At 32.0% G+C, this 13,967-nt stretch overlaps 2 protein-coding genes across 2 annotated transcripts; both read left to right on the forward strand.

Annotated features, from left to right (window-relative positions):
• The first annotated feature begins 836 nt into the window (after window positions 1-836).
• LOC112709726 (early nodulin-like protein 19) lies at window positions 837-2,071 on the forward strand. The gene is made up of 2 exons (XM_025761632.2): window positions 837-1,174; window positions 1,544-2,071. Exons 1-2 carry the CDS (start codon window positions 991-993, stop codon window positions 1,903-1,905), a joined length of 546 nt encoding a protein of 181 aa, XP_025617417.1. The 5' UTR covers window positions 837-990; the 3' UTR covers window positions 1,906-2,071.
• An 803-nt stretch (window positions 2,072-2,874) lies between these two features.
• On the forward strand, window positions 2,875-7,621 carry LOC112709727 (uncharacterized). The gene is made up of 9 exons (XM_025761633.3): window positions 2,875-3,110; window positions 3,704-3,919; window positions 4,228-4,327; window positions 4,707-4,777; window positions 5,175-5,273; window positions 5,562-5,618; window positions 5,987-6,055; window positions 6,297-6,359; window positions 6,488-7,621. The coding sequence occupies exons 2-9, from the start codon at window positions 3,707-3,709 to the stop codon at window positions 7,199-7,201; spliced, it is 1,386 nt and encodes a 461-aa protein (XP_025617418.1). The 5' UTR covers window positions 2,875-3,110; window positions 3,704-3,706; the 3' UTR covers window positions 7,202-7,621.
• Window positions 7,622-13,967: the final 6,346 nt, after the last annotated feature.

Raw genomic sequence — 13,967 nt, forward strand, 5'->3', positions numbered from 1 at the left:
GCTATGCTATTCTTAATTAGCTTTATTAATAATAAAAAGATAGTTATGATGACTCCCTTGCTAAAAAAGTTTTTATTTGGTAGACAATTTTGTGATATGCTAAAATATGAGTTTTGGTCTTTTGGAGGTAACCTTTTAAGAAAATAATAATATTACTCCTATTTGATAAAAGCATTTTTATTTTTTAAAAATATGAGATTTGAAGAAATCACCAAAAAACGAATGCTAATTTGCTAAATGCACTTTTTCCTATAAATGTGGGATTTTGTCCAAATTTGGGCTTAACTAATTTTTGTTAAATTTGGGCCTCAATCTGATTTGGCACTTTTTGTGCTCTCATTGGACCACCCTTCATCAGGTCTCTCTCAAAAGATAGTGTAGACATCTAGTGATGACTTGAGATGCCTTGGGCCTCTTACTATTGGACCACAACACAAAAAAATACTATAACTGTTGATTCATTAAATAAAATGTTAATAAAAACAAAAATTGAATTGTCCAAACTCCAAAGTGAACAAATATGAAAACTTTTTATGACTAATGAACAAAAATACCTTTAAATGTTCATAACTTTATATAATTGATTGAAAAAATTAAGAATATTTTTATCCTCGGTAACCATATTTCGTCTTGTATATACATCGATTCATTAATTAGTTATAAACTCTTAAATAAAACTCAAATTCAGAACGAATCAGTTCTTAAACTTTTGAGCTAGAAGATACTGCAAGAAAAAAAAAATTGATGGGAAAATTAATTTTACTCCACAAAAACAAAGAATTAAGGGGAGAGGGAAAAAGTTATCTTTAAACTTAGAAGGTGGGTCAGTGTCAAGCATATTATGAATTATGATACAGCAAATGCACCACTGTCTACATAATAAGTGTCCAACTTTCTTGGACCCTACCACAATTATTACTCCATATTTCTATCTATCTAGTGACTATTCATCTTCAATCTTCTTCAACTCCTTCTTCTCTTCTTCCACTGATGATGAAGATGAAGATGCTCCATTATTACTACTCATTGTGTGCAATGTTGCTTCTTGTGATTTCAGGCACCACTGTGGTCACAGCCACAGACCACATTGTTGGTGCAAACCGTGGCTGGAACCCTGGCATGAACTACACTCTTTGGGCCAATAACCACACTTTCTATGTTGGTGACCTCATTTGTTAGTATACTCATTTCTCTCCTTCTTCTTAGTTACCCTTCTCTTCTTTCCCATTTCTGAATTCTATCTTTCTTGTAAATGTGACTATTGTTATTGACATAGATCTACATATCATAGATCTAAAACATTCTATTTTGGTCTATGGTTTGGTTTGTTTTATTTAAGTAAAAAAAATGATGCATTAAAATACGCGTTAAAAATGAATTAAACAATACATATATTTATAGACAGATATATCGTAGCTGATTTTAAGTTAGACATTTTTTTATCTGCATTATTTTACATTTTTCTCTTTTATCATGTTTATTTTTTCATTTTTTTAATGAATTAGACTTTTGAGTTTCATAATTTGCATTATGTTGTTAACAGCATTTAGGTACCAGAAGACACAGTACAATGTGTTTGAAGTGAACCAAACTGGCTATGATAACTGCACTACAGATAGTGCTGTTGGGAATTGGAGCAGTGGCAAGGATTTCATACCCTTAAATAAGGCCAAGAGATACTACTTTATTTGTGGCAATGGACAATGTTTCAATGGGATGAAGGTCTCTGTTCTTGTTCATCCTCTTCCGCCTCCTCCTTCGGCCGCCGTGGCGGCCGAACATTCAACAAAGTCAGCTTCTCCTCCTCCTGTGCTCTTGGACTGGGGACTCTACTCTTTAATGGTGTCTATTGTTTTACATTTTTATTTTGGTTTAGATCGGATTGGATTGGATTTAGTTAATTAATTTGTCAAGCATAAACATTATTGTTAGTTCGGTTTGTCCTTAATTTCCTATCAAATCAGAACTTTTTGATGTTGTGATTACAATGATATTCACTCAATGGATATCATGACTTTTGTTAGTATGAGAAATTATTTATTCTCCATTTATATGAAGTAAGAGTTGACTAGTTTTTAAGATTTTAAGACATTAAATATATATATTTTTTAACTTCATTAGTTTCTTTTACAGTAACTCTTAACTCGGGTGAAAGACTAATTTGTCCCAAATCTAAACTCCATTTAATCTTGCAATTGTGAGCTCATATAATATAATTTTTTAATCTTTTTTTGTTCTACTTAAACCTTTAATTGCAAGTGGTTAACCTTTTTAACTTTTCCAATGCCATATAACTATTTGCCTTGACTAATGACTATTGCTTAGTTATATAGGTCAATTCAATTCAATTGACCTAGTGTAGAAATTCAAAATATTTCTAATTTGGTGTAGAATATATATTGTGATAAAAATGACTCATTTTTATCAATATATATAGTTGACTCAGTACATCAGAAGCCAAGCTAATTATTATTAATGTTTATATATGAAGAAATTGGAGATACACTCTTTACAAAATTTTTAATCACTTAATTATAATAAATTTTTATATTTATTTATCTTATAAAAAATATTTAATTAAAAATAAAATTTGATGAGTACTTATAAGACAATATCCAAATATTCGATATTTATTTAAACGAATAAATAAACTAATTACTCAATTAATTAAATTCGATTTTACATAATGAGTTAATATTTATTCTATTTCAGAGTAAAAACCATAAAATACTTATTTTTTATTTATATTATATTATTTCAAATTAAATACTATTATTTCAAAATTTGAAAACAATTACATTATATACTATTATATATTTATAAAAATAAATTTCATTTTAGTTTTAAAATTTAAGTGTTACAATTTTTAAAAATAATTTTAGAAAAACAAAAAGCAAAAATTTAAAAAATTTTAAAAAAGCAAAGGCAACACTAACCAGTAACCACCATGGATCTTCCAAACTGAAGCAGAAGAAACCAGCCGGAGAGAAGCACAATTACGAAAGTGCCCTTAAACCCCTGAAAACACAAAATCCTACTTATAACTATTTCTCTCTTCAGCGTCACAGATTCGTCTTCAGCTTCTTCTTCTTCTTCTTCCCTCTCGCTAGGTATTATATTACTCTTCCAATCTCTCTCTTTTCCGAGATTCATAGCTATATTTTTCGTTCTTTTTTACATTGAATTTATTTATGTTTTAATGTTTCTAATTTCTGCAGTTTTCGAATTCGTTCATGTAATTCTTTCCTTTTTACTTCATATTTTGGTGTTTACATGTTGACGCAAGCTGAAAATAAAAAATTATTCGAAAAAGTTCATGACTTTTTAGTTTTTATTGATGCTGAATGCGGTGATGTTGTTGTTATTGCTATAAGATGAGTATTATTGTTGACTGATGCGCAATTCCCTCGCTTTGCATTGTGTTGTTGCTTGCTTGCTCTGTAATTGTTACTTAATTTTATCTAATTTGTTGTTGCTGGTGATTTTTATTGATGATCGAATGTGCTGTTGTTGGTAAATCTTCTCCTAAATATACACAAAAGTAGGTTTCAACAAAATTCTTTCTGGTTAAGTGTCAGCATATCTTTGTTTGTCACCATATCTATTAGAAGCTCAAACTCTATTTTCTATTTCTGCCATTACTGAACAATAAAGTGACCTCAGTTACAGTTACAGTTACTCTAACACTTCTGATTTTGTTAAGGTAATGGCGTTTTTGCAACGAATCCGAAACAACAAGCTCAAAACAGCTTTCACCCAATTAAAGAACCATAGATGTTACATGCGGCTTCCCCATTCTTCATCCATCAATTCCATTCCAAAACCAGGCACTCTTCGGATTCCGCAGCCCTATTGGGCATTCCATGACACACCTCCTCTCGTTTCTAGTAGCGTGAGGTTTTTTGCTGCTCCCATTCAGGTAAATTTTCAAGCTTTTGTCTATGCTCGAGGTTATTGTCGAAGCTGTTGTCTTGAATCTTAACAGTGATTGGAATTGGGTTGCTTTTATTAGTTTTGCTATCCATGGTGGGGCGTTTTTAGGTTGATTATTGACTTGTTTCATGGCTGATCAATGTGGGGGAATGTCATTTTTCTGCGTTGAACTTGTGGAGGGTTTTGAATTTTGCTAGCATAGGCCGGGTTATGTTGTGATGGAGTGGGCATTAATGGTTAAATGGTAGTGGTCTTGGATTTGATGATGTCAGTTGATACATTTTGGGATTTCAGTTTCAGAGTAAGTGGAAGAAGGAAGAAGAGGACTCCATTGAAGGGCGACGATTGAATGACCAAATCAAAGCTCAATATGTTAGGCTTGTATTTGACGATGGTACAAATTTCTCATGCTAATGAATGGGGATTTGGTTCTTTTATTTTGTTTTGTTGTTATCATATTGGACAGCATTGCATATCTATGTTGAATTTCAAGTCTTACCATCATTCGTCTTTTCTTATTCTTAATTGCATAAATTGAGGAATGTTGATTTATTTTTCATAATGGTTATGCTGCACTAGCTCATTACTATGGGGCTTGCAGTTTAGCCATTTTGTTTTATCTTTTATGAATGGTAATATGTTTTGGAGTCATGCACTCATGCTTAGATGATAGATATCCATGGATCTGCTGTGGATGGAAACATACCAATTAGATATATGTCTGCTTGAAAGATCATCTTTATTTTCTATTTATGACAATATGAAATTCACAGGGAATCATTCAATAATATCAAGGTTTGAAGCACTTGATCGTGCCAGGAAGCTCAAACTTGATTTGGTTGAGGTGATTATTTTTAGTTTATTATTTTCTTCTAGAGTCTTTGCCATTTAACTGATATTTCGATATACTTGCATAATATAGGTGTTGAGTTGAAGTAGGTTACATAATTTGAATGAAAATGTTTACTGAAGGATTTATTGTTTTTCTGCTATCCTGGGGTCTTTCCAGTGATTATGTCATAATCTGGATTTTGGTAAAGAGTGTGATCATTTTCACCCCCCACCAACAGCATATCCTTGATATTTGGGGCATGTTGTGACCAGTAATAATTTATATACCCATGTGTCATATCTGTCAACTTTGACGCACTAACATTTTTATAGAAGTATGAATTAAGAAAGTTACATGAATTACATGAGGTATGACATTTATTATATGAGTGCTTGGTCATGTATTACAGGTTCAGAGGAATGGTAATCCACCTGTTGTAAAAATAATGGACTACCACAAGGAAACATACAAGAAACAAGAAAAGGAAAAGGAGCGTGCTAAAAGCAAGGTGCATTATGCAATGGATTTATGTTTTCGATTTGCTTGTGTCGTTTCTGTAAATTGCTTTTGGTTGAAATTGGATATGAGATTTTTTGTTTTCTTTTGGTCTTTGAATTTTCGGTCATACACTAAAACATATGAATCTTTAATTAGCAAATTACTGGTGCTTGAACTACACTGTACCGTGAAAATGTCAGCAATATGCTCATTCTGCTTTTAAGGCGTGCTTAATGAGTTGCCAAAGACAAATCTTTATGATATGCACTATTGTTAATCAGTTTTCTAACAAATGCAGTCTGAACTGACATTGCGAAAAGGAGAATGTAAGGAAGTACGGTTTTCTGGAAAAACTGTAAGTTTTTTTTTTCTCCACTTCATCCTTCCTTTTATTTTTTATTTATCCTTTACATATTTAAGCAAGCTTATTTCTTTCAAATCAAAATTATTTGCTGTAGGTCAAATCTGTTAAACATGTATTTTGACTATGTTCCCATTTATAGGCTTGCTGCAATCGGCTTTAAGGCATGCAAATAATCTAGATGGATACATATAGTTTGTTTGTTTGTTTTTTTTTTTTTTTTTGGGGGGGGGGGGGGGGGGTGTTCAATTATTGGGTTTAAGCTTTTTGTATTCTGACTCTATTCTTGTTGTATCCGGAAGTAAAGAGCCTTGAATAGGATTAAAGAAGTTTGATATTGAATTTTCTGTTGACATTTTCAGGAAATGAAAGACCTGAAGATGAAAGCAGATATGGTTAAAAAGTTGATGGAGAAGGGATATCGTGTGAAGGTACTCTCTTTTTTTCATATATGGAATATGCACTCTGGTTTTGGATGAGGTTACTGCTTAAGGTTTGTGTTTAGGTTCTAGGTTTGAGAAATAATAAAAGAACAAAAACGAGATAATCTAATAAGATCTTGCTCTTTATCACATCAAATATCACATTAGTCAGTTGCATTATGTATTGCTAGTTAACGATGATGTGACAGAATAAATTTATGATACCTTTGTATTTGTCCATTTAAAACAGTGCAGGGCAACAGGCAGTGATACGCAGGAAACAACAGGAGCGTTATCCCGTCTTCATGCTCTGGTATGATGGTGCAGGCTTTATTCTGGGACTTCCAATCTGAGTTATTTTTTTACAACATACTATGTATATTTCTCTCCTATTTTTTTGTCCTTCCATTCTATATTCATAAATCATAACGATCTTTGCAGATAGAAGATGTCACTGTTGTGGAAAGTGGACCAAGTGTGGCAAAAAAAGATGTATTTATGATTGTTAGACATACCAAATATGGGCCTAAAAAAGGTGGTGGTGCTCCAAGAAAATTTCAAGATGCTTTGGAGATGGCTCTTAAGGCTCAGGAAGATAATGCGGAATCATTAACAGCTAGTTCTAGTGATTCTATCGAACATGGGAAGCACAGTTCTACTAAATATGGGTTTGAAGCTGCAGAGGAGGTGGGAGGATCAGAGAAAAATAGCAGAGACTGGAATAATGCTTGTCCTTCTGATTACCAAAACATTACCACAAGTGATTCGGTGTCTCCGCCTGAGCCAGAAAATAGGTATAAGAGAGCTGACCGTAACAAGGTTCAATCTCATGCACAAGCACCTCCTGCTGCAACTGAGAATAGATACCAAAGAGCCGAGGTAAGAAACCGATACCAACAAACATCATCGAATAATACAGGTTTCAACAATAGAGGTCCTGGAACAAGGGATGCAGCAAGGCCAAACAATCAATATATTCCTCCTGCAGGATCAAGATACTCAAGGCCTCCTAACACCAATCAAAGACCCGGTTTTGGCTTTTCTAATGCTCAAAGAGGCCCTGGAGAACAAGGTGGACAAGCAGGGATGCGTAGAAACACAGAAGGGAACCCTCAGGATTCTACTCAGAATTCGTTCGGTCGTGACTCCTGGTAAGGTGTTGGCATCTCATCTTTTGCGTCAAACAGAGGAGTGTTGTATGAAAGTTATGGGCAAATGTGTTCCAAACCCAATGTCACTCACCTATTTAGAAACAAGAATGAAGCAATGGGTGTGCTTCCCCATACTCAGCTGAATTAAGCTGAGGCTTTTACAACATCTAGATTAGTAATTTTTGCTTGGAGGAGCACATTTTTTAATAATTTATGTTTAACTATAGAGATGGGGTGTTACTACTACCCCAGTGGAAATTTTGATACATGTATCCTGTTTTTCACCCACTAAGAACAGGCTATTGTTTGATGTGGCTTTGTCATTTTTCATTTCAGAGCCTACCAATAAGATCAAGTTTGAGATACTATATACTAATAATGTCATCTCAGTTCTTTTGTTTAATGGATGCTTTGATTGGGTTAATCTCTTAAAGAGTAACTCCTAAATTTATTACCTTTTGTATGAAGGATGAGGCAGAGTTTTGACTTAGATAGATAATATTAACTCCTAAAGTGTCTAATACAAGTAGCTTAAATTATAAAAAAATTCAAATCAAGAATAAGTGAACTAAATCATACCTTGATTTAGATAGATAATATTTTACTAAATACAAAATGTAGTTTCTTAACATAATTATAAAGTGAAAGAAAGAAGAAAATCCTCTTTTATTAATTACCATGACCTTTTTCTTTTTTTTTTTAATTATATACATTTTTAATTTGAATACAAATATTTTAACTATTATGATTCATGAGAAAAACACGTATCAACACAACCCATTTCACTTTTTTTTTTTTTACCAAAAATAGGAGACTCGAATCCGTAACCTCTTAATTGAGTATGGAGAGACTATGTCATTTGAGTTATAATTCATTGGCATTTCACTTTTTATTTTTTTGGACCGAATTTAGTTATTCTGGTTACCAAGACCTTTTTGTTTTCAGCGGCCTTTTCCTTTTTTATTTACGTATATTTATTAATTTCAATTCAGATAATTTGACTACTATGGACAAAAGGCATATCAGAAGAATCTGTTTTACTTTTATTATGATGTTAACCACAAATTAGTTTTAATAAATAACATATATATTCAATGAATGTTGCATAAAAAGAGATCCTACCTATTAAATTTAATAATGTATATTAAAAGCAAACTAAATAATGGTTGGTTTTGAAATTCTGAATAGATTGCAAAGATTTATTTCCTAGTAAAATAATATTTCTACAATCATACTTAGATTAAGCCAACGGATAATTATCATTGATTGCTATAATATTAATTAGATTGAAGGAAAATTTTCAACCTTTTATGCTTCTCCTGATGTTAGTAAAACAATAATCTAAAATGATATTGTTTAATTTAATATTTATAATTTTATGTATATAATATATATAACAATCATACATTCTTTATATATAATATTATTCAATTATTTTAACAATAGTTAAAAATATAAATTAAGATAAGCAATAATTAAAAAAATATAACTTTGATATATTATTAATATAAAATAATTTTATATATACATCTAATTATGTAATGTTATATTAGTAAAAATAATTTTATTTTCATATTAATCGCGTAAATAATTATAAAAAAAATTAAATGTGATTTGAAGACTATATTAAATTTTCACTGTCTGCTTATTACAAAGTTTCCAAAAGTGCCAATACCTGTTACAATATCGAAATAATAATTTTAAAAAATATAGTTTAAATAGACATAGAATAAAAAAAATCAATAGAAGGAAACAAATTGTAATAATAACTATCAATAATCAATTCTGTTCCTCTCCTTCCTTCCCTTTTCCATGTTTGACTTATCCTTCCCTTTATATTAAATCATAAAATATTAATTTCTTGGTATTAATTATTAAGGTAATTTATATAGATAAATTAAATAAAAAAATTATACAAATATCCTAAATTGAATTTATCTACATACATGTCTTGTTTAACCTTTTAAATAAATTAAATTAAATAAAATTAATTTATATTTTTTTTATGTAAATTGAATCAACATATATATTGTAAAATTAGTAAATCAAATCAAGTAACGTATATATTGTAAAAGTAGTAAACAAAAGATATCATTGTACAAACATACATAGTAAAACCCAATTTAACTAAACAACTTAAATAATTTTTTTAAAAAAAGAGTTTAAAATATAAAAAATTTTATTAATCATATCTTATAAATAAATTATTTTGTGTTTAAATTTTTAGTTATAAAAGTATTTATTTTAAAGTTGTAGTGTTTGGATAAATGACTTAAAAAATACAATTTTTTTTTATACAAGAGAATGGATATTAAAATAATAATGATAATAAATACTTTTTAATATTGAATGTTAATTTTATATAACCTAATCACTAAGATTACAATCGATTATATAAATGGTTCTTTTATTATTCTTTTATTAGTTCTATTTTTCTAACACTTTTAGCATTTTAATTTACAATAATCTTGATGATAATGCCAAGAAAATTATTATGTATTTAGTGTTTGGTGTTTTATTGGGTAAGATATAGTAGGTGAAAATAGAAAACAAATATAAAATATGTGTCATGTATATTTTGTAATAACTATAAAAAAATAACAAGCTATATACAAATAAAACTATATGTAAAAAGAATAGAATACAAACTGAAATTTCATATTACACATAATGTTAAATATAAATTTAATAATAAAAATAGAGTGATAGAATAAAAAAAAAAAGCCCAAAAAGAACATATGCAATATATAGTTCAAATGAAACATTGTGTGAAAATTATAATAGAAGATCAAGATTTCCAACAAATGATATTAAAGTTAAAATAATGAGTACTATCCTTTTTACCTACGAAAGTTGAAAACGTTGACCTATCCATAAAAAAAAAAATTATTATTTGTACTCATAAAACATGAGTTCCATATAATAAAATTATCCAAATACTAAAAAATCACATAAAAACCCCAAATTACCCTCTACCCCTCCTTCTCTCCTTCCCAGTCTCGTCCTCGCCTGAGCCAAACTTTGAGTTCAAAGGCACCAGCACCTCATTTCCTTCATCACTACCATCACCACCACCACCACTATACCTCCATTATCATCTTCTTCACATAAAGCAACAACAACAACAACAATAGAAAAAGCAAATTGTCTCAGACTACCGTACCACTACCGGCGACCACCAAGCTGTCGTCCCCTCACTCGATTTCCTCTCTTCTTCCTCTTTCTCTCGCCCCTTCTCACCCCTGTTCCCTTCTCTGCTCCTCTGCGTAACCACCGCCGTGGCACTTAACAGTCGCTGGCGCTGTCAAGTCCCACCCAACCTCCACTCGCTGCCGTCGCGTCCTTTCCCCCTTTCTTTCCTCCTCCACCCTTTTCCCTCTCTCTTTCTTCTTCTTCCCCTCGCCTCACCTCCGCGAGCCTAGGACCACCGTCGCCTTCTGTTTTCGCCGCCTTTCGCAACCCTAGAGCCGCCGCCGCTGCCCCAATCCGTTCCAGCTAGCCCTCCATCTCTCGTTGACACAGAGCTCTGATCCAGCTCTTGTCCAGTCTGCGGTTCCACCCGCTCTTCCTCAATCTGGAAACCTAGAGACCACTGAACCTACATCACGCAATCATTCGAAGAAGTAGAAGAGAGAGAGAAGCAAAACATAGAAGGAAAGAGAGAGAAAGAGAGAGAGAATGTTTTTCAAAATGGCTAGAAGACAACCACTAGTTGACGGACTCTGGCGGCGGTGACGAACTCAGAAAATAGAAGGAAATAGAGAGAATGGAGTTAGTGGTGGTGCTGGTGGTGGATGGAAAAAGATGATGCAGATAATGATAAGGATAATTTGGGGTGTTTATGTGATTTTTTAGTGTTTGGATAATTTTGTTATATGAAACTCATATTTTATAAATATAAATAGTAATTTATTTTTTTATAGGTAGATGTACCAACGTTTTCAACTTTCGTAAGTACAAATAGTAATTTACTTTAAAATAATATAAAAGTTAAAATTTAGAGTTATTTAACTTATATAGTACCTTAAAAAACTATATTTTATAATAATTCTATAAAAAACGTTATTTTAATTTTAACAACACTTTTTAAGACGGTAACATGATCGTAATAAAATGATTCATATATATATATATATATATAATTGTTGAGTTTGAGATGATCCAAAGAATCCACATACTCCTTGTTTTCAGTGTTGCTCCATCAGACTCCATGGTTTTGCGTTCTTTGAGGAAACCCACTTTTGAATTTGAACAGGTAAAACATCCTTGTTATCTCTATGTAGAACACTATCACCAATATGTCTCAGATCACAACATCATCATCATCATCATCATCATCATCATTATCATTTTTGGTCAACAACAACAACAATCATACTAATAAGAAGAGTTGTTACACAACAACACTTGTTAGCAGCAGCAGCATCTCCCATTTATGCAACGATTTGCTCTCAGAGATCTTCACAAGGCTCCCTTTTCGATCAACAACGATATGCAAATGCGTCTCAAAGAGCTGGCTCGAATTGATTTCAACTGCTCACTTCATTGGCCAGTTCATGGCGACACAGCAGAAGTTCTATGGTGCTTGCTTGGTTTTTCTATCACCCCATCAACTCATGCTAACTTTCCCTCCAGACCCTTATGATGATACTGATAACGATGATGATTTAGAACATGATCATCAGAACAAAAGGATTGTAATTTCCCCTGAGGTTTTCATCAAAGGGACAGTGTGTGGTTGTTCCATGAATGTTTTCTTGTGTAGTGACAACAGGTACACAAGTGGCTATGGCTATTTCCTCCATGACCCCATTAACAAGGAATCCTTCAAGCTCCCTTCGCTCGAGGTGAAGCAGGAGTGTCTTCATGCTATTGGCTTTACATGTGATCCATATTATTGTAATGACCCTAAAGAGGATTCAAGGAGAAACTATCTTGATCCTAGGAAGTGTTTCAGGGTGGTAAGAATCAAGTCCTTCATTGCAATACACTATGAATTCGAGGTTGATGTTTGGTCCTCAGAGACAGGGAACTGGAGACAAAAGACTGTGATATTAGATGATGGTTTTGCTTTTGCTCCTCATTGGTCAATGAGTTTTGCATATGAAGGAGGATTGTATTTCATGGGTAGGACTAGTATATTTGTTTATGATCCTTATGGACTTAATGGTGAGACACTTGATTACCCTATTGATTCTGACCCAATGAACATTATGAGCTTTGGTTTTCTTGGAATTTCTTGTGGAGACTTGAGGATTGCTGAAATTGGACACAATTATATTAAGGTTTGGGAGTTGGTGTCCATGGACTGGGAATTACTACACCATGTTGATTTCTCAGGACTTTTGCCAAATGAGTTTTGTGCTGATTACTATAAGCGTGTGGGGGGTTTTCACCCATATGAAGGGGAGACTGTGTACTTGTATTCTTTTAATGAAGGGATTTATGTTGCAGATCTTCAGACAATAAAATTTACCTACATCCCTGGATATCAGAAATCTGATTTGAGTCCATTTCATTTGGAGTTGCCACTGTGGTCATCAGAGGAGTGATTCAGATTTCAGAACTTTTTCTTTTAGTCATAGTTTGTTACTTGGTAGATTTTATGTCTTGAATAATTTGATTGTACTTTACTGTAGATTTATGTGTATTATCATATGATACAATATAGTAAACAAATGATGAGAAAGGACCAAATCTTGTTGAGTTGTATTTCGCCTACTTATTTTTTTTCATGTAGAGAAGAGGACATTAAACATAAGATTAGGTGACTAGTTAATTAAGATTTATTGAGGGACAAATGATAAATAATTATTAGATATTTTCATTTTATATTAAGTGTCTCGTTTTAATTTTACACAAGTATCAAGACAATCATTGTATTTAATTGAAAATATAAACAATCAAAAGATATAGACAAAATTATCCCAAATTCTATCTTCTAAATTTTCCTTCCTATCTAATATTAGAAGATATAATATATAAAAAATAATTGATGACTTCTTGAAGTTTGAAAATGATACTTTATTTGTAACAAAACTAAAAATGAAAAGAAATTAAAAGGAATAGATCACAACTGATTTTTTTTAATAAGTGCTTTTGGAATCATACATTAAAAAGAAAACTTGATTTTGTCATCGATATTTATTTCAAAGATAACAAGATGAGGTCTCTTAAATGTGGTCTTCTAGAAACTAAAATACCAAACAGAAGGTAGTCCAGAACCCTAGTGCAAGTGAAGAGAGAAGCAAGTCACTAACGATTGGGGAATGATTCCGAGGCTCTAATGTTTTTGTGCCCATATGTCACCTTTTTTCCTAAGAGTGATCTCAGAGGAAAACCCGTACCGCGAGATTAAATGTGAAGAGTGTGTGGGTTTGTTGTATGGTATTAGGATCGAAGATTGTTCAATCCATCTGACAAAAAAAAAATTGTGTAGTACTTAGGATCAGAGCTTGTTCAATCCATCTAACAAAAAAAAAGTTTGCAATTGCTATGCTTCATGGTAATTTCACTTCCAGGTTTTGGCCCATGCCCAAGGTCCCATGTGCTCTGTTTCATCCAATTTGTTATTCCAGATTTACCTTAAACTATCATGTTTCCACAAAGGGGTCTTAAACTATCATGTTTCCACAAAGGGGTAAACATGGGATTGACAGCAGAAAACACTAGAGACAAAAATTGAGTTATTCTTATTTTAAAATGCATAGTATACCAAAGACACTTGAAAGCTTAAACTATGACCCTATGACTATGAGGCATAAATGCTT

This window comes from Arachis hypogaea, chromosome 9 (assembly GCF_003086295.3).
Source record: "Arachis hypogaea cultivar Tifrunner chromosome 9, arahy.Tifrunner.gnm2.J5K5, whole genome shotgun sequence".
Taxonomy (NCBI): domain Eukaryota; kingdom Viridiplantae; phylum Streptophyta; class Magnoliopsida; order Fabales; family Fabaceae; genus Arachis; species Arachis hypogaea.

Bases quoted from the DNA above. Each gene is read 5' to 3' on its own strand.
- LOC112709727 (XM_025761633.3), top strand. From the start codon at position 3,707: ATGGCGTTTTTGCAACGAATCCGAAACAACAAGCTCAAAACAGCTTTC. The intron at 3,920-4,227 runs GTAAATTTTCAA...TTGGGATTTCAG, and splicing joins TTTTTGCTGCTCCCATTCAG to TTTCAGAGTAAGTGGAAGAA. The intron at 6,360-6,487 runs GTATGATGGTGC...CGATCTTTGCAG, and splicing joins TATCCCGTCTTCATGCTCTG to ATAGAAGATGTCACTGTTGT.
- LOC112709726 (XM_025761632.2), top strand. From the start codon at position 991: ATGATGAAGATGAAGATGCTCCATTATTACTACTCATTGTGTGCAATG. The intron at 1,175-1,543 runs GTTAGTATACTC...TGTTGTTAACAG, and splicing joins CTATGTTGGTGACCTCATTT to CATTTAGGTACCAGAAGACA.